Consider the following 18,565-nt stretch of genomic DNA (forward strand, 5'->3'; position numbering starts at 1 on the left):
GAATTGAATAAATGTGATGGATACTTTTCAAAACATTGAGCTTCATTGTTTTTTGAAATGAAAGATTTCAGTCATGTACTTAACGCGGTCAGCAGAGGGCAGCAACACTAAACTACTGCAGACAAATCCAGGAGGAAGAAGAAGACGAAGAAGAAGAAGAGGAAACATCTCATATTTACATGTAGGTCATCATGCAACCTTTTCAGTATTAATACATTTGTGATAGACTGAGGTGTGCGGTAGCTTTCATTCACTGTTATTGTCCCCAGGCTTTACAGGTTGGGTTTTTAGTATAACAATTGTTGTCAAGTCCTCGGTCGTAACATCGTTTAGTTGCAGTGAACCAGCCCTCAGACTGCAGCCTGTATTTGTGTCATGTAACCATGTAACCTATGCATGTAACACTTGTTATGGTGTGGATACATGAAGCCCACCAGAGTAAAAACACACCTTAAAACAGGCGTGTATTTAGATTGTAACATTAACTTAGCTCTATTAATGTTTAAAAGTAAAGCAAGAGTTAGGGAGCCATTTTCCATTATTTTATATTTTATGTATTATTTTATTTATTAGTTTATTTGACAGGGACCATGCAAAACAAAACCTGTCAAACCAGAGTTAGCTATAAGCTACTTTTCATCTGTGGTCCCTGGGCAGGAAGATGTAAACAAATGTCTAATACAAATGATAAAAAAAAACATACTAGCATTTAAAACAATACATAGGCTACTCAACACAGTCCATCACTAATAACAACACATTTAAAATTACATTTCATTGTCTCTAATTTGATGCATTCAGATGATCACATAATTGTTTTTCCTTGAGCCATAATTTCAGTTTACTTTTAAAAACACTGAGGCTTGTACAGTCTCTAATGTGGGTGGGAATTGAGTTCCATTTTTCTGCTGCTCTGATTGAAAATGCAGACTGTCCAAATGCAGTCTTCCTACGTTTAGCTGAACAGTCTCCTCTTGCTGATTATGTAGCTACTTAAACTGCTGATACAACAAAGTTGAAGCAATTCAAGTTTAAGAGAAAGGTCTTTATATTTTATCCACAAACCCTAATACTTAAATTGTGTTTGATTATGATTCAATTAGTTTGTTTTAGAGATGGGATGTATGGCTATTGGAAGGGAACCGGATCTTGAGGAGTCGTTCCTTTGAAAGAGCCGTTCAAAAGACTGGCTCTTTGACTCATTGTTATATTTATTTATTTGTTAGAAGTCAACCAGGGCTAACTCGTTTTTATCAAAGAAACAATCACTGGTAGCAATTATAAGATAAGATTTGGATCAGAATAATTTAAACTTACACATCCCACCAATATATATACTCTATTGGTGGGAATTATTCTGAAATATTGATTATAATTTCATTTAGCATTTAGCATAAGATGGAGCCATATCCCCATGCTTCGACAGTGAGATCACTATTTAGAATTTTCACCTAAAAAACTTTGTGGCACTATAAAAACTACGCAGGCTACAGATAACTTCCATGCAAAACAACTTTACTGTACAGTTTTCCACACAAGAATATTTTTAAAAATACAGAAAAAATATAAAAATAATAAATAAGGATAAATATGTATGTATATAAAAAATATAAATACAACTAGAATGAAAATTAGGACATTATAAAAAAATGTGAATGCAAAATTTCTATACCTGAACTACATTACAAACAGAAGCTCAGCTCGTTGACTCGAATCCACATCAAAACAATGTAAACAATAACAAAGTGTAGACAATAAGTGTGAACCATAGACTGTATAAAATATGGATGTAGTATCCGTGACGTCACACAGCTGTTTCTTAAGCGCTGCTTTGAGGCCAATCGTCGGCAGCAGCCATGTTGCAGATGCAAAAAGGCGGACTTTGAGCCTCCTAGCCAACAGCTACAGTGTTCCCACCTGTCAAACAAGTCAGCTGTGCCTCTCATTGGAAGACTCATAATCTCAATTTCTTTAAAATTGCTGCTTTAGAAAAAAAATTCACCCCCTGTACAGTGTGAGCTGATCGAGAAATGAGCTATTCAGACTGCACTCGTCTTTTGTACCAGGCTGTAAACATGTTTATTTCTGCTGTAAAGATCGTCTTTTTCCCATTCATGTGTATGTGGTTTCCGGTACTTCCGGAGCCAGCCTCAAGCGGATCCTCGATGAAGTGCAGTTTTTATCACTTCCGCATTGGACTCCTATTTTTAGACCGGAGGTTGCTTGGTGTGAACAAAAGACTCATGGGGCACGCAGGTGACACGTGAAGGCAGCGTGGGCAAGCTGCATATAAAAAATATGGTCTTAAATGACCATCAATACACTGCTGTGTACTTATTTATTATACTGCCTACAGCACTTTAACTTTCTGATGAATGAGTGTGTATGAATGCTCTGTTTTAACATATAGTTTAATATATATTTTTTATACTGTATTTTGATTGCCATACATTTTTATTACTATATTTTACAAACTGATCTCCTGGAAACACTCTTTTGTTTTGTTTTTACAGTGGCATGAACAAAATGACAATAAAGCTTGATTTGATTTGAAAAACGGCTCCCAAATGAACGCCTCGCAACTGCGAATCGGCTCTCATCGTTCACTTAAAAGAGCCGTTCAACTGACTCGTTCGCGAACGTCACATCTCTAGTTTGTTTCAATCTGCTCAACATTGAAGGATGCCTTAATTATTTTTTTTTGCATAGGTTCCATGTGCATTATTTTGTTAAATGAAATGATCTTTAATCAGTGTGATAAGGAAAGATTTCTGTGTACTGTCAGTTAGCTTTTAATCAATTTACAAGCCAAGTTTCCACAAGGGTTGGGAACTTATTACATATAACATAGTTACATGGGGTCAGGAATAAATGAAAAGTATATTTCACCTTTTTTCATCCTCTCACAAATACAACAAGAGCTCTGTGAGGGTGTAAACACCAGGGAGATAAAGTATAAAAATCCAATATTCAATAAGATCTGATTCAATCATCCTGTTGACACTATAAATATGCCTTAAAAGATAAGGAGCTTCGTTTTGATGATGGTAAATAAACCCCTGAGTCGACTCTACTCTTTGCCCCCAATTTTGTTGTCAGCCAAATTACAAAATTTACATAAAAGTCTGTAGTCGCAGTATTAGATAAAGTGCGTTTATACTTCTGATCCTCTGTTGTACATTGTTGCTTCCTGGCAGAATGGTGTTATATTCTATTTCTATTAGATGTCTGATACCCAACAGACTGAGTTACCTCTCTTTTAAGATGATTATTGATATGTTATGCTTAAATACTTTGTGTTTTAAATCCACAGGAGTTGACGAGCAATGGGTTGCATTTCGCATCTCCTTTTCCCAGGGAGCAACTTCTACCATGGCTGTTTTCTGCTCATCTTGTCTCGACAGTCTCTTTTGCTCAGAAGGCTCAGCTCCGCTCCTCAGATTAGCCGCAGCTTGCGAGAGAGCTACAGGCTTCTGCAACTTCCTGACGAGGGACACAGCAGTCCCCTGCAGGTGAAAGATGCTTACCTGCGCCTCGCCAAGCTCTACCACCCGGACTCAGGTGCTCCGACTGCAGATGCAGGGCTGTTTGCTCAGGTGGAGGAAGCCTACCGAGCTGTGCTGGCTCATCAGAGCAAGATCAGACAACCTGATGGAGGGATGGAAGTGGAGGACGAGGATCCGTCCAGACGTGTAGCACCTCAGCACAGACACTACCTCAGCTATGAGGGTGTTGGTGTGGGAACGCCCAGCCAGCGAGAGCGTCAGTACCGGCAGATTCGTGTGGACCGTGCCTCTGAGCAGGTTTTGAACTATCGGCAGAGAGAGCATGAGAGGGCAGCCGCTGGAGAGGGGGCACTGGTGGAGCGAGACATGCGTCAGCGCAGCCGAAAGATCAAGATCACCCAGGCTGTGGAGCGATTGGTGGAGGATATGATCCAGGAGTCCATGGCCCGGGGAGACTTCAGGAACCTAAGTGGAGCCGGGAAGCCCCTCAGCAAGTTTGAGCACAACCCGTACGCTGATCCAATGACCCACAACCTCAACCGCATCCTCATAGACAATGGCTACCAGCCACCATGGGTTGTCACACAGCGTGACATCCGAGAGTCCACTGCTCACATCCGAAGAAGGTTGTTGGAGGGGAGGGCCAGGCTTGGTGATTCCATGACCCCCAAAGAGCACAACCAATGGGAGCAGCTGTGTGCATCTGTAGAGGAGGAGTTGGTGAAACTAAACAAGATAGTGGACAATTACAACCTCATTGTACCAATGCTCAAAATGCAGATGGTTCACTTCAGTATGTCACGAGAGATTGAGCGCGCTAAGAACGGAGCAAGCCAACACAGACTGGAGCAGCAGAGGGAGAGAGAGAGGGAGAGAGAGAGGAGGAAGGAGGAGAAGAAAAGAGCCAACGCTGTACCAAGGTCTAAAAGTACCAAACAAGGCCTCATGTCCTGGATGAAGAATTTGCTTGGATCTAAAAACTAAAAAAGCAGATCAGGAAAATGTTTTGAAAAGAGTGGTTTATTTGGTTTTTGACTAAAACCGATGATATCATCTGATAGACTTGTTCACCTGCTTGGCAACGGGATGACCTTTGTGTTATTTTAATGCTGTCAAACTTTGCATGTTTGAAATCACAATCGAAAGCAAAAAAACTTTGAGATGTCAAATTAATTAATGAGAATCAGACCTTTAGTTTGAAAATAGATGAATTATGCGTTACAAACAGAGAGTTGAACTCTCATTTGAACCTTGTGGGTGGGAACTACTTTTGAGAATGTTGGACACAACTATGTTGGTGTCTCAGGGAGGGATTCTACTGTACTGTAGGACTTATCATTTAAATACACATACACCACCAGTCAAAAGTTTGGACACACCTTCTCATTCAAGGGTTTGTATTTATTTTAATTATTTGAAACACTAGATTAATACTGAAGAAATCAAAACTATTAAAGAACATATATGGAATTATTTGATTAACAAAAAAGTGTTAAACAAACCAGAATATGTTTTATATTTTAGATTCTGTAAAGTAGCCCCCTTTTTCCTTCATGACAGCTTTGCACACTCTTGGTATTCTCTCAGTCTGCTTCATGAAGTGGTCTCCTGGAATGGTTTCTAATTAACATGAGCCTTGTCAAGAGTTCATTTGTAGAATGACTTGCCTTCTTAATGTGTTTGAGACCATCAGTTGTGTTGTTCAGAGGTAGGGTTAGCACACAATGGATAGCCCTATTTGACTACTGTTGTAATCCATAATATGGCAAAACCAGATTATTTCATAGTTTTGATGTCTTCAGTATTAATCTACAATGTTGAAAATAATTAGAATAAATAAAAACCATGGTAGTGTATATATATAAATAAATACATATATACAGTATTCATACCCCTGGCAAATTTTGACTTAAAGTTACTTTTATTCAACCAGCAAGGTTTTTCTTGATTGTAAATGACACAGTCGTCTCCAAGAAGGTAATAAGATGATGTACAAGAGGCATCATTGAGGAAAAAAATATTTCTCAGCTTTTATTCACATTTGAACAAAAAGTGGCTTGTCCAAAATTATTCATACCCTTTGCAAACTGTCACAGTCTGTGGGAAAACCCAAAGTATTATGTCATTGTTAAAAGTTGTCAAACTCAAAGCTGAACACAATAGAACCACTCATTCTACCCTGGGAATAATGTTAATGTCATCACTTGTAAGAGAACCGCACTGAGCAGTCTTGGTTGTATGACCATGAGGTTTAAGTAAACACACAATGTCAAAATATGAATATTATATAACATGATGCAGTTTTATGATTCAGGTTGTTTCTGTGAAATCACTGATCTCAAATTGAAAACAAACACTGTAACTTTGTGGTTGCTATGTGACATTAAAGTTAAGGAAATGTAAAATCTTGTGTTTCAGGGCTTTATTCTTCAAATCTGTTCATTTACTAGTCCTGCAGCTGCTCCAGTGTTGCAGGGTTACAGATGACAACAGGCTCCTTGCTGCCAGTGCCTGTACCTGCTGCCTCCCTGTGCAGCACCTCAGCTATGACCCTGGTTGGAGTCAGCACCTTGGTCCAGTCTTGGGCGATGTACTGGTGGTACGGGTCCTGAGAGCTCTCCTGCTTCTTGGAGCGGATGTAGCTGAGCATGATGCCGAATGTGAAAAAGCTGAACATGCCAACCACCAGGAAGATGTACATCATGCCATGAGACTGAGGGTGGGCCCGTGCTCCTCCTGCTTGGTGCAAAGCTTGCTGGGTAGTGTAGTTCAGAGGTATTGGCAGAGACAGTACACTTGTGCTGTTGAGGCAGTACTGCAGGAAGGAGACCAGGAGCGACTGCAGCTCAGTGGTGTTGATGTGTGACATGTCTGACCTCTGCTGGAAAATCAGGGAACTGCAACTAAGGAAGAAGGGAAGGAGACTAGATGATTTCTTGAGAAAGGTCAGAAAAATATGTATTTTATTATTGCATCATTAAGTGTCCCTCCAAGAATGACCTCTGAGTTGTGAATAAACTGACAGCTTCTAAAGTGTTGCTTTAGAATCTGCTCTTCAATGAATTTCTCTGAAATAATGAGAAATTACCCAAAAATGAGTTCGTAAAATAGTATAAGAAACATTACATTTTGAATTTGGCATTGCGGGTAAATTGTGCGCCCTATGTACAGAGGAAATAGTTGTCCATGCAGAGGGCATGGCTGTTTTCTGAATAGCCTGCTATGTACTACCTACCATGTAATATGCAGTACGTACTGCATACTACACATATTTAGCAGCCTGAGGAGCTGCTGACCCTTCCCCCAGGAGAACTGACAGTTTCTCTTCTGGGGTTAATGTTGGGAAGTTTGTTACTACTTAAGTAATTTCCCTGTAGTGGGAATCTCTTAGTAAAGAGAACTTGCTGCAGTGGAGGAGGAAGTGCATCTCTGTCTATATGTCCCCTGTAGAGCAGTGAGCACATAGACGCTCCTCTCTGGGCAGCCATGTCTGTCTGTATCTCCCTGTCTCTATAGCCAGCTGGTGGTCACTCAGCCTGTATTTGGTCAGGATACATCTTTGTTTTGTATCTCTGACACTGTACAGATATTCAGATAATTTATAATCACGGTTTAGGGTCAAATAACAATTCATTTTACTTTGTGTCTTTGTTTGGTTTCTCCAGTGTTCTAAATACAGATCTTTGGAGTGCTTCATGATGAGTTTAATTTGGTTGTGTTTTGGATCAGAGCTGACTGGAGTCTGGGTGATTAGCTTCCTCACCAGCTGACTAAGGGGACAGTTTTCTGGGTTCAGCATTTGGGTTTTTAGTGCTTTAAATTGAAGTGAGTCTTTTGGGCTTGAATTTAGATGTGTCCAAAATTTGATTGCACGTTTCTGAATGTTTAATAGTAATGGGAAACGTCCCAGTTCTGCTCGGCAGGCGTTATTTGGAGTTTTTCTTTGAACATGTGGAATTCTTCTACAGAATTCAGTATGGAATACTGAATATCTACTCACTCTCTAGGAGTAGGAGACAACTTATTCTGTGAGAAACCACTTCCTCAGTGTCAACTGGCCCGCAGTCACTTGACACCCACTTGAATTTCTACTTCCTGGATTTGGTTTTATCATCAGATATGTTGCCGGCTTTTGTGATGCGTTTGCCCGCTGACATCAGTCCGATTAGCGCCACCTGTATGCTAACACTTATATGGTCGCTCAAACTCCAACGTACTTTGGTAATATTTTGATTCTGTTTGATGCAAAGTGCATATTACTTCTGACTTGTCAACTGAGACTTCTGGGAGATTTTAAATCAAAAGATTTTAAATATGCCATTCATGACCACAGTGGTGTCTTTATTTTCCATCACGGCGGAAGCAGGAAGCAGGAAGACACTGCAGCAGCTTAATGGCGTGCCAAAAGGGACAGAATAGCACGTGGTTAGAGACGATAACACATTGATCTTGGATCTTAATCGTAATGCAGTTAACTCATTCACGCTGACAGCCCTAGTTTCAAAGCACACAAAATGGATGAAGTAATGAACATGTCTCACTTTTTAAATACAACTTTTCAAACAGAATTAGTCTGGGAGTCTTCTAGGTAAGCAAATAACTTGTCCACATTTAGATTAAATAACCACATAACTAATGCAAATAAAGGGTTGGAAGAAGTACCAAGGACTGAGGAAATAACTTAACATGAGGGATGTGGAAAATGTATTTGATAAAAGTTAGATGATTCATAATTCTTAATAAATCTTCAAACTGCATCTGAAATCATCAATCAAGCCTCTCCTTCATAAAACAGTCTGATAACTATGAAACTTGATTCAGCAACAGTCAGGTGTGTATGGACTCATTTATACGAGGATTAGTGAACAATACATAATGTGTGTGTTTTTTGTTTTGCTTCTTTGTTTCTTATTTAAAAGAGTTCAGATATTTTATAATGAGCATGATGTGGAGACGGCGAAGCTCTGAGTATGAAAGGTTTATTTAAAAAGGGCATGTGAGAGACTTTAATAGCAGCAGTGAGGCTGTGTCACAGTGTCACTGCTTGTCACAGTTTTTAAAATAAAACCTTTTCATCAATTCAAACAAGAATATTAAGAGTACATTTTTGACTCCTGAACATCAATCTTGAGCTTAAATGCTGGAAACAATTTTTTTTCTTCCTATCTGCACTGACCTTGATGTTATGAGAGTTCAAGTGAAGTGATAGACATACTTATTTCCACAATTCAAATCTGCATCATCAGTCTATGTCAGCTGAGACGAAAGATAAACCTACCTTTAAGTGATCCGGACTCAGTCGGTGCTCTGTCTCTCAGGCATCAGCAGACATCGAGCATTTCAAGTCATGAAAAGCAGCTGCTCCTAAACTTCACCTCAATTCGAAACATATATCCCTTTCTTTTCTTGGTCATAGTGATCCCTCCTCCTTGCTCATGCTTTTTAGGCAGAGGAGATACCCTGCATGTTTAACTTGTCAACACGTTTAATGAAATGAGGAGGTCTCAGGGCAAGGTCAAAACATATTATAGAGAGTCAGTACTGCAGCATGGCTCCAGCCCCTCTCCTATACAGGTGCAGTCAGGCAAAGTGAACGGTTTACTAAAGGTAGATAGATTAGTAGGTTTTGTTAATATCAGGGGGGAAATTGACAGTAAGAAGAGACAAGAGTCAAATACACATTAGAAAAATAGGTGCACAAAAACAGGGAGCAAACTCTACTCATGCATGCACAGAAAAAAATCAGCCAAAAGATAACAGGTATGCTTTGGCCACAGGGGGTGCTCTAAAACAAGTCCCTTAGTTAGCTTTCAGTATTATTAGTGTACGTATGAGGTAAACTAATAAGAAAGTATATGGAGTTGGCTTCAACATTTAGCCAGGTCTGAAACATGGTCAGGAATTGTCGATTGAGTTTGCATCATATTTTGTTGTTCAAGGCTGGTGTCAAAGCTCAGCTTGTGAAGACAGCATGAGATTGGTTGTTAAGTGTAATGTGTCACAAGAATCCTTAATATTCACATTCTGCAGCAGGAGTCATTTCCAAGACGGAGCAAGGGAACAAAGCTGCTTTCAGCCTGCTGCTAGTTTAGATAGACTGCAGCATGGCTCAGGTGAGATTGAGTTACAACACAACCTCCTCCAAACGTCCTTTAACTTACTGTCTTACATGTGCACGAGTGTGTGTGTGTGTGTGTGTGTGTGTGTGTGTGTGTGTGCGTGCGTGGGTGTGTGTGTGTGTTGATAGAGATCGACAAAGAGGTATCAAATAGCGCATCTCAATAAATTGCACTCTCATTGTTATTTCAGTACATAAACTCACCAAGAACACATACAAGAACATATTATTTAAGTGAACAAGTACTTCTATACCTCTAAGTCCCACAAGGTGATCCTTTTTCATCTTGTGCACACACGTCATACTTGCCATCAATTGCTTCTATTTGTCATTAAAAGCTTTTATTTGTCAGTAATTAGAATGTTTGATTGTGTAAACTCTAGAATGTATTTTAAGAGTGTTACACTTGGACTTTTCATACGCGCCCTCTATTGGGCAGAGCTAGGAGGTGTGTGGATTTGTAATCAGCTTTAGTGGAATATGTCAAATTAAGTCAGTTTTGATCCATTAATCCATGCAGTCTGTTTGAGAGGATCTCTAGATTTAACATGAAACACTTTGTGATGGTATGGATTTGCTTTTGAGTAGCTGTGGCTCAATTATTTGTGCTTTACTAGCTAGATCAAAAACACAAATTCATCTTCATTGTGAAACAACGCTGTCCCACAGGTAGCTTAATTTTATCGCTCTGTGTTCAAACATTTTCTCTAGCTTCTTACTACAAAAAAGGTGCCTTAAGGAGACCTGATATGTGCCTGTTTTCTCAGGACAAACAGCATGTTGGAGACAGAAGTGAATGTTTACGCCTGGTTCATTACATAAGTGAGTAGAGACTGTACGCAACCACGTCCAAAACCACATGTCCTGTGGGCACAAGATGAAAACTATAGCCTATGCAGGACATCAGATGCGCTTTAGCTTTCTCTCACAGTATGGCCACATTTTACCTGTGGTAATGTAAAAATATAACAGTGGTTAGTAGCAGAGTTATAGCTGATGCACTCTTAATCTTAGCTTCAATATGACACTTCATATAGTTTCTACAATACTGAACAATCATGTTGTTTGTCAAATTGTGCAGGCCAAGTATGCACAAAAAAACACACTGCATTTACTGAACATGGTATAAATATGTTAGTTCATATCCCAAATATACTTCCAAAATAATAAAAGATCTTGCAGTGACGATGTATCCCAATATTCTGCTGCTGTAGTTTTAAACATGTGGATGCTGTTATGTTTTCCACACCAGTGTTATTTCTGTTAACAATTATATTTTTTGTTAAGAATCAATCTCAAAGTTTACACTTGCTGACATAATTTTAATTTCATTGGTCAGAGGTGTTGCATAATTCCAGAGTAAACTTCCTGGACTCTTTGCATCCTCTGTTGTCGTTTAAATAAAAACTTCATGTTGGTTATTTCACTCCATTTATTGAGAAAAAATTAGCTGGTAACCAAAAATAACACACCACCGGTTTTTCAACAATCAAAGACTATAGCCTTCTCCCTGTGTACAACACCTGTAACAGCTAGCATTGTACTGAAATTCACCACTGTGGCTATTCACAACGCCACCTAGTGATAAACAATAAACAATCAATGGCTCCATCATACTGATATAGTAATTTTTTCCTCTGTTTGTGATTGCTTACACAACAAAAAAACAAAAGTATAGAACCAAATAAAAAAGAAAAAATGTATAAAGATGAGTTTTTCCTGTTCATTTAATAAGTACTGTTTCTTGTGTGTTTAAACAGGTTCATTGAGAAAATCTGATGAGGATTAAACACTCACTAAAGCTGGTTTGGAGTCCATGTCACTGCGTAACTTTAATTAAAAAAAATCCTCAATATTTCAGTAAAAAAAGAAGCAAACAAACCTCAGTTGGCACTTTTAAGACACAACGTTAGTCAAAGTTCTCGACTTAGAGAGCAAAAAATACAGAAATTGAGAGGCCAGGCCTACAACATCTTCTTTTGGAGATCTAACATTCTGACTCTTTTTTTTTTTTTTTGAGATTCTGACTCTAATCTCAGATTTTTTTCCTCAGAATTCTGAGATTAAAGTCAGAATTTGAATTCTGACTTTAAGAAAAAAGTCTTAATTAAAAAAAAAAGGCAGAAAAAATGACTTGCATGATATCCAAAGACAGTTTACTCCTCTTCTGAACAGTTGTGAATTTATTTGTTTTTCAAAATCACCTCAAAGTTGAATCTCTTGTTCAGTTGTGTGACTATAAGAGATGAAAAAGTTGTTACGGAGGTCCTGGGCTGCATTAAGCTCAGCTTTTCCATACGCAACATGTTTCCTCAAGTCATGTATTTTTTTGTATTTGTATTTTTTCAAGTTTTTTGTGTAGTCGTCTGTTCTTCCATCAATCTGTTGATTAGTTCATCACCGGAAAATAATTTAACAGCCATGACTTTGAAACAGCCACAAATTCAGACACTTACAAAAACTCTGCCAGAATTTAATCTACATTCCTTCTTGTTAACAAAATATGGTGTTTAATCTCCATCAAAGAATTACAAAAAGTACAAAATATGACCTCATACTGCAATGAATTTCCATCAACTGAACTTTAGAATTTGTAATTTTTCAGCACAAAAGGTTCTTGCATTATATAATAACTTAATCGACGAGAAAAAGAAGAGATCGTTTCATGAAAAGCTCAACTTACAAATCCACAAACTTCCTAGTCATATAAAATAAAATCAGCTCTGCCTAATGTCATCTGCACCTTTTTTTTTTTCATGTATCAGTAAACGTTGCTTATAAGACTGAGTGTCAACAACTCCTTTACAGGAACTGTCTTTTTGGTAGCAGTGTCATGGTGCAGAAATGAACCTTGGCTCTTGCAGAGATGATCCTGCTGGAAACAAATTTTGAAAAAAGGTGCAATAGGAGTAATATACACTGTGATGATACCACATAATGTTAATCAGACTTTGTGCAAGCCAGTAAATCTGCAAAACTCACCAGTGTATTTACTCCAGCTGCACCCCGTCACAGTTGTCTTTCGATTCTAACGGTCTGAAAACATAAAAATGAAAAGATGAAATGTTCAGATGTGAGAAACAGCAGAGGGAGATTCAAAATAAATCCCTGAAAATACAGAAGTCTCTGAAAATGTCATTATTCAAACCCCTAATTTAAATAAAATGTATGTGTACTTAATTGAATGGTATTATCTGACCCCGGTGTGCTGGTTCAATGTTGAAATGTCATTCTAAAATTAATCACTCCTGACAAACATTGCATAAACAGATCAATGGCTCACCCTGCCTGAGCCTTCAGAGCTTTACGGGCCTCCCGAGCTTCATGCTCCTCCGAAATCTTCTTGTAACAGTAGACCATAACTACGATGAGCCACAGCTGCAGAACCACGATCAGCACGTACATCATAATCTCTGAGATCACCGACGTCAGCTCCCGATTGGCTGGGAAACAGGAAACAACAATGTAGCATTAAAGAAAAAGCATGTGCACCAGGGATGACACTTTGTTCTTGTGTTCAGACTCTTACAAACATGGAGGTTTAGGTGCTTTAAAATCATCTCAGTGGTTGTGATAGCTGAACGTACAATGACACAGAGTTATAATACATTCATATATCATGTAATCATATATGACAATGACATTTCTACTACTTTTCTTCGTTCAAGACAACTTTCTGCAGGATGCAAAGTGATGAGGTCATGTTTTATTTTGTAGCTGAGTAAAAATAACTCACTGTAACGTAACAACGATCAATCTTTGTAAACTCAGATTTTTTTCAACACTTGAGAGGAGATAAGCACGAGTAGCAAAGCAATTTCAACACGACTTTAAAATCGTCTTTAACCCAAAAAGCCGTGGCAGTGATCCGCCGGTGTTTAGGTTCAAACCGTGACCCTGTTAACTGGAGACACTCAGCCGGATGCGTCCCTCATAAACATCTTTAGATGATCATTAAATACTTATCTGTTGATGATATTTTGAAATCTTAATAAAAACTGAACTACTATGCATTCCCAGGAACTCCCTCTGTGTTTCAACAGCTGTGTAAAGTCCACAAACACTGACACGTTCAGCTGAAGGTCTCCAGTTTACAGGGTCACTTTTAAAATATTTGCGGTGGGTTAAGAGAAGACTACTATTACAAAGCTGTTAAATCAAGTGAATCACAGCTTCTTCTTTTGAAAAGTACACACACATACAAAAAAAGATAGAACAAATTAAAGAAAGAGAAATCAAGTGAATCACAGATGTGTGTGATGTTATTGTGGATGGCGGGTGGAATAAACGCACTGCAGTTAATCTACCAATCAGACACGTTCAGCATTGCAGGCCCTGCCCCCCGAAAGTCCCGGGACCTTTGAAAAGCGCTACACCCCCAAGCAGGGGCTTTTCAGGGGGGGAGATTAGTCCCTAGTTCTTGGGTAAAGTTCCTCCGGTCGAAAAACGCCTTTAGTTAGTTTACGAACGGTGACCAGATGTTTCTGTTTAATGCTACCTGTCACTGACCTTGTGTCATGATGTGTGCTGTGATGTCCATATAAATGTACGAATAATGTGAATACGCACATGGTTCAACTCTTAAGTCCTCAAAGTGCAGAGAAGCATTCACACGCTGGCATTAAAATAAAAACCTGTTATTAGCCATTTAGCTCTTCTACTGGGCAAATAATACCTCAACAGAAAATGTCTTTATGCTAATCCTGCTCCAGTATCAGCCATGAGAACATCATGTCAAAAGAAAATAATCTAAAGAAAAATTACTCCTCCTTCTAACTTACTCCTCATGCCAAACTTGAATATGTACTCAGCTTGTTTGGCAGAAAAAAATGACACCAACAAGTCACAGGCACTAAAATTCTGTATAATGAAATAACAGACCTTGTTACGTATTGCAGAGACTGACATGGCTGCCCTGCAGACATGAAAGGTGCACCCCATGTTGTGTTGATATGTAATAAGCTCTGCCTCAGTAAGTTGAAATAAAAATAAAAGTGTTACATATACATGCAATATGTTGAAGAGAACCTCTGTGATTCAATGTCAACACTTTCCTGATGATATAAGTCAGCTGTGGAGAACTTTTAGCATGCCATCTTTGCAACCTTAGCTTCATCATTAATCCCTGGGGTGCAGCCCACAGTTAGCTTTTTTTGGCAGGATGATTAGTGCTACAAAAGTGACTGCTAGCAACCTTATATGCTTCTGTTTTTATGACAGTGTGTTGGTGCCCTCGGTGAATGCTTATGTCTGGCTCATCGCACAACACGAGAGGATACAGACTTTGTGCTTTGTGCACAGAGGAAGCAGTCACTTCATTTCACTTTTTCTTGGGTGAGGTTTTGGATACTGCCTCTACCACAGCCTTTTTACAGGTAACCCCATCTTACCTACACGCACCACACTGAGCTCCACCTTCTTCTCCACAATGACGTGCTCGTTGTACAGTGGCAGAAAGAGCGTGCGGTGGATGCTGCAGCGGTACGTCCCTGTGTCGTTGAAGGTGACATTATGCATGTAAATGGCTCCTATTTGAATGTCTTTGGTTTTTGTCCCGTGCCACTCCAGGCGGTTGATAAAATCTTCATGGAGGATGTCGGCACTGGGGTGGTCGTAGTGGAAAATCTGACAGAAGGAGAAAACAAGTAGGGAATTAAATTTTATTGTAGCACCTAAAAGCAGCTGAAAATGTTTATATTAAAATAAAAACTTGAGATGATTCTCTAGAAGAAGCTTTTCAATGAGCTTCATTTATATATTGCCTAGCTTATTTTGTTTTATTATCATTTCTGTAGCTTTTGATTGAGTTTTAATCATTTTATTGATTACAACAACTCTCTTTCCCCCCCTTGTATATTTTAAGTCTCAGAGATTTGCAGGATAAAGGCATAACACCAAGGTACTCCTAAACTGCCCTGGTGGCCTGACACATTCTTGGGACTTCTACCTGTCTGTGTGTACATAAACCACTTTCAACAGTCCCCTCTGTGACTTTGGTGAACTCACATGCCTGAACTCCTCCTCTTCTCCCAGTGGTTTGAAGTGCCAGTCTACCGTGGCTCGGGCAGAGACCTCCTCTCGTTTCTTACAGGAGATGCAGCCCAGCAGGAATCCTCCTCCTGCAACGGCTTCAGTCATTGAGTCGACCTCGGAACAGCCACCGTCACATCGAGACACTGTGGGAGAGGGGAGAGACGGTGAGGAAGAAGAAGAAGAAGAAAGATGAAGACACTGGAGCAGAGCAGAAAATTGATCTCATGAACACTTAGACTTCATCCTGCTTGATTAGAAGATAATAAGAAAAGATCTAAAAAAGCATAAAGACAAGAGAAAGATTAAAACACAAGAAAGAAGTATAATTGTATGTGTGTCTTAACAATAAAATGTTGTCAGCCTCGCAAGCCAGCACAGTAATTGCTAATTGGTTAAACAAATGATCAATATTTGTACTAATGTGGGCTGAAATGTCGGTCATATTTTGTGTCCAAACTGTAGCACAGCCAACTGGGGCTGTAGCTTTGGTTAATGGCTACTGCCTTAATGTTGTAATGCTCTACTACTTGGATGTAAACAAGCACAGATGACAGATGGCATCTCATAGCACAGTGTCAGTATTTTGATGTAGATGTGTGTCTGGTTAAACTGACATACATGTATAACTACTTGACTGAAGCAACGTGTAACCAGTACAGGCAAGTGGGCATTAAAACTGAAGGTTGGTGGTGCTAGCTCTGCAAATATTAGCCACACTCTGGTAATCAATTTGATATTGTTTACCCACAGACTCTATGATCCTGTGTTTACCTGACTGATTGTGCCAAGTTTTGACTGTTTCTTCCTATGAGTTGTTTTAGTTTCTACCTGCACTTTAGGTAACCATGCAGATTTACTTGATGAAGTAAAACACTGGTTTTGCCAAAAGTACAGGGCTTCTGGAGAGCAGGGCAGTCCCCTACTGCATCTGATTATTTGTTCTGGGGGACCCATCCACTTTAAAGACAAAGTCTCACCCACTCATAGAGAGCAGGTCCGGACTGCTATCATGTTGGGTAGAAGGTTGCTCCTTCAACAATGGAAGTCATCTCAAACACCATCTGTCACTGATTGGCATAACCTTCTTGCTAAGGTGGCAGCATATGAACGTGTTTCTTTTTCATAGCTAGACGGGTTAGACAAAAACGACTTAAAGTGGGAAAAATGTATTCACTATATTGACAGCCTTTAAGGAGAAACCATAGGATGTAGCAGCCCCTTTTCCACTCTTTGTCTTTTGTCTTTGTGTTTAACAGAGCCAATATAGCCCTCCCACACCTCTTTATTTTATTTGATTTAATTTCATGATTGTTTTATGTGTGCTTAGATATGCCCGTGTGTGAATAGGTATGTGTGTGATATTTTTCTCTCATTGGATTAGTTATGTTCACAGTTTCATGCAGTAAATAATCTGTCCATTCTAATTTGATCTGATTTTTTTCCATTTCATTTTTGTCTGTTTTCTTTTTTTTTGTATCACATTGTCATTATTTGTGTGTCTTCTTAATTAATACATTTCAAATCAGGAAAAGAAAAAATGAAGTCAAACTTGTAAACCAACAGTGGTCTTTGATTAAATAAAACCAAAACTACAACAACTGGTATTTTTGAAAAGTCTAAAGTTTGATTTGTGAAAATTTAGAAAAATCATTCAATGCAAATAAAGTTTTACTTCAGCTGATCTGAAGAGTCAACATATTTTTTTGTTTTAGAATAGTTGTCTTCAAATTTATTTCTTTATGCATCTTAATGATTCCTTCTCTTTTTTTTATATATTTTATGATACATTTTATCCCTTATGATGGCAGCAGTTTTATTCAACACCTAAAAATGTGTAATCAAGAAGATGTAAATTAGCATATTTTATCAGATAATGAGGCTCCAGTTTGTTGCTTAAAAAAATGCATGAGCAGTGGAAATATCAGACTTATGTGAGTGCATCTTGTTAAATTTAAAACAGCCCTAAGAAATAAAGAGTTATTTTTTTTGTTTTACTGTAAAATTGATCTTAATTCATATTCTTTAATGAGTTTTGACCAATTAACAAAACTTTTACATGCAGCAAGATGTCACTAATCATGCTGAAACACAGTCTGGTGCAAATATTCAATAAAAAAATCACTTGCTAGTTGATCTTGAAGAACTCTGACAGCAAAATAACTTTAATTGATCCCTATATTTTAAAGATTTCATGTTTTTTTTAACTAGAAAGCACTGAAGGAAAGCTTTGAGGTCCCCTGAAAAGATACAAATTAATTTAATTAAAAAGCTCCCTTTCATCAGTGAAATTTTAACCACTAACATCATGGAGTTGCTCATGAGTAAAAGTCATAAATGATTTTATACTTACCAAAAAAACTGACAACAACTAAAAGAGAAAAGTAGCATAACATTTCTGCTAGTGGTTGAAAATAGTAAAGAACTTTTCTTGACGCAGAGAAGTATCCCCGGGATTAAGATGATATTACTGACATGAAGCCTCTAGATTCCTTGTGCCAGTTTAGTGTACTCCTTAGTGATCGGTCAGACCATCTGCTCAACAATCTTGCATTTCATGAAGTCCCAAAAAGACTGAAAATCTCAGTACACATAAAATGTTTACAAGAAAAACAGTAGTCTCTCCTGCAGTCCCGTCTGACTTTAAGGCGGCTAAATTTAGAGCGTGTGAATCCAGTAGACATGGACGTTGTGAGTGTAGAAAGCTGTGCAGGAAACTTGAGCTGATGAGACCTGATCCAGAACTAAAGCAAGACTGCAGCCACGTTTCTTCTAGTCTATAGACTAACAGTTGTTTCACACAGGGAAAGTCTCAAACATCTGAAAGGTTTTCTTTATCATTTAGATATCTTCTTTTATTTCTATGTTTCTATAAGTGAATTTAGTGTTCCCTCCTTTAGAAGTAAGAGCG

The 18,565-nt window shown here is 38.6% G+C and overlaps 3 protein-coding genes across 3 annotated transcripts; 1 reads left to right on the forward strand and 2 right to left on the reverse strand.

Moving 5' to 3' along the window:
* Nucleotides 1-59: 59 nt before the first annotated feature.
* Nucleotides 60-5,911, forward strand: dnajc28 (DnaJ (Hsp40) homolog, subfamily C, member 28). Its single transcript, XM_034697027.1, has 2 exons — nucleotides 60-181; nucleotides 3,314-5,911. Exon 2 carries the CDS (start codon nucleotides 3,327-3,329, stop codon nucleotides 4,488-4,490), a length of 1,164 nt encoding a protein of 387 aa, XP_034552918.1. The 5' UTR covers nucleotides 60-181; nucleotides 3,314-3,326; the 3' UTR covers nucleotides 4,491-5,911.
* Nucleotides 5,810-8,851, reverse strand: LOC117822344 (potassium voltage-gated channel subfamily E member 1). The gene is made up of 2 exons (XM_034697028.1): nucleotides 8,785-8,851; nucleotides 5,810-6,409 (listed from the first exon to the last, which is right to left on the reverse strand). The coding sequence occupies exon 2, from the start codon at nucleotides 6,373-6,375 to the stop codon at nucleotides 5,953-5,955; it is 423 nt and encodes a 140-aa protein (XP_034552919.1). The 5' UTR covers nucleotides 6,376-6,409; nucleotides 8,785-8,851; the 3' UTR covers nucleotides 5,810-5,952.
* A 2,931-nt stretch (nucleotides 8,852-11,782) lies between these two features.
* Nucleotides 11,783-18,179, reverse strand: si:ch211-225p5.8 (uncharacterized protein LOC555567 homolog). Its single transcript, XM_034697459.1, has 6 exons — nucleotides 18,008-18,179; nucleotides 15,631-15,800; nucleotides 15,015-15,249; nucleotides 12,908-13,067; nucleotides 12,607-12,660; nucleotides 11,783-12,499 (listed from the first exon to the last, which is right to left on the reverse strand). The coding sequence occupies exons 1-5, from the start codon at nucleotides 18,048-18,050 to the stop codon at nucleotides 12,615-12,617; spliced, it is 654 nt and encodes a 217-aa protein (XP_034553350.1). The 5' UTR covers nucleotides 18,051-18,179; the 3' UTR covers nucleotides 11,783-12,499; nucleotides 12,607-12,614.
* Between the last annotated feature and the right edge of the window lie 386 nt (nucleotides 18,180-18,565).

Source organism: Notolabrus celidotus, chromosome 12 (assembly GCF_009762535.1).
Source record: "Notolabrus celidotus isolate fNotCel1 chromosome 12, fNotCel1.pri, whole genome shotgun sequence".
Lineage (NCBI taxonomy): Eukaryota > Metazoa > Chordata > Actinopteri > Labriformes > Labridae > Notolabrus > Notolabrus celidotus.

What these genes read in the sequence shown, in the direction of transcription:
- LOC117822344 (XM_034697028.1), bottom strand. Translation starts at nt 6,375, where the DNA reads ATGTCACACATCAACACCACTGAGCTGCAGTCGCTCCTGGTCTCCTTC.
- dnajc28 (XM_034697027.1), top strand. Translation starts at nt 3,327, where the DNA reads ATGGGTTGCATTTCGCATCTCCTTTTCCCAGGGAGCAACTTCTACCAT.
- si:ch211-225p5.8 (XM_034697459.1), bottom strand. Translation starts at nt 18,050, where the DNA reads ATGTTATGCTACTTTTCTCTTTTAGTTGTTGTCAGTTTTTTTG. An exon ending in AGTTGTTGTCAGTTTTTTTG is followed by an intron (nt 15,801 to 18,007) that starts GTAAGTATAAAA and finishes CCTCTCCCACAG; the next exon opens with TGTCTCGATGTGACGGTGGC. An exon ending in GCTCAGTGTGGTGCGTGTAG is followed by an intron (nt 13,068 to 15,014) that starts GTAAGATGGGGT and finishes CCTGTTTCCCAG; the next exon opens with CCAATCGGGAGCTGACGTCG.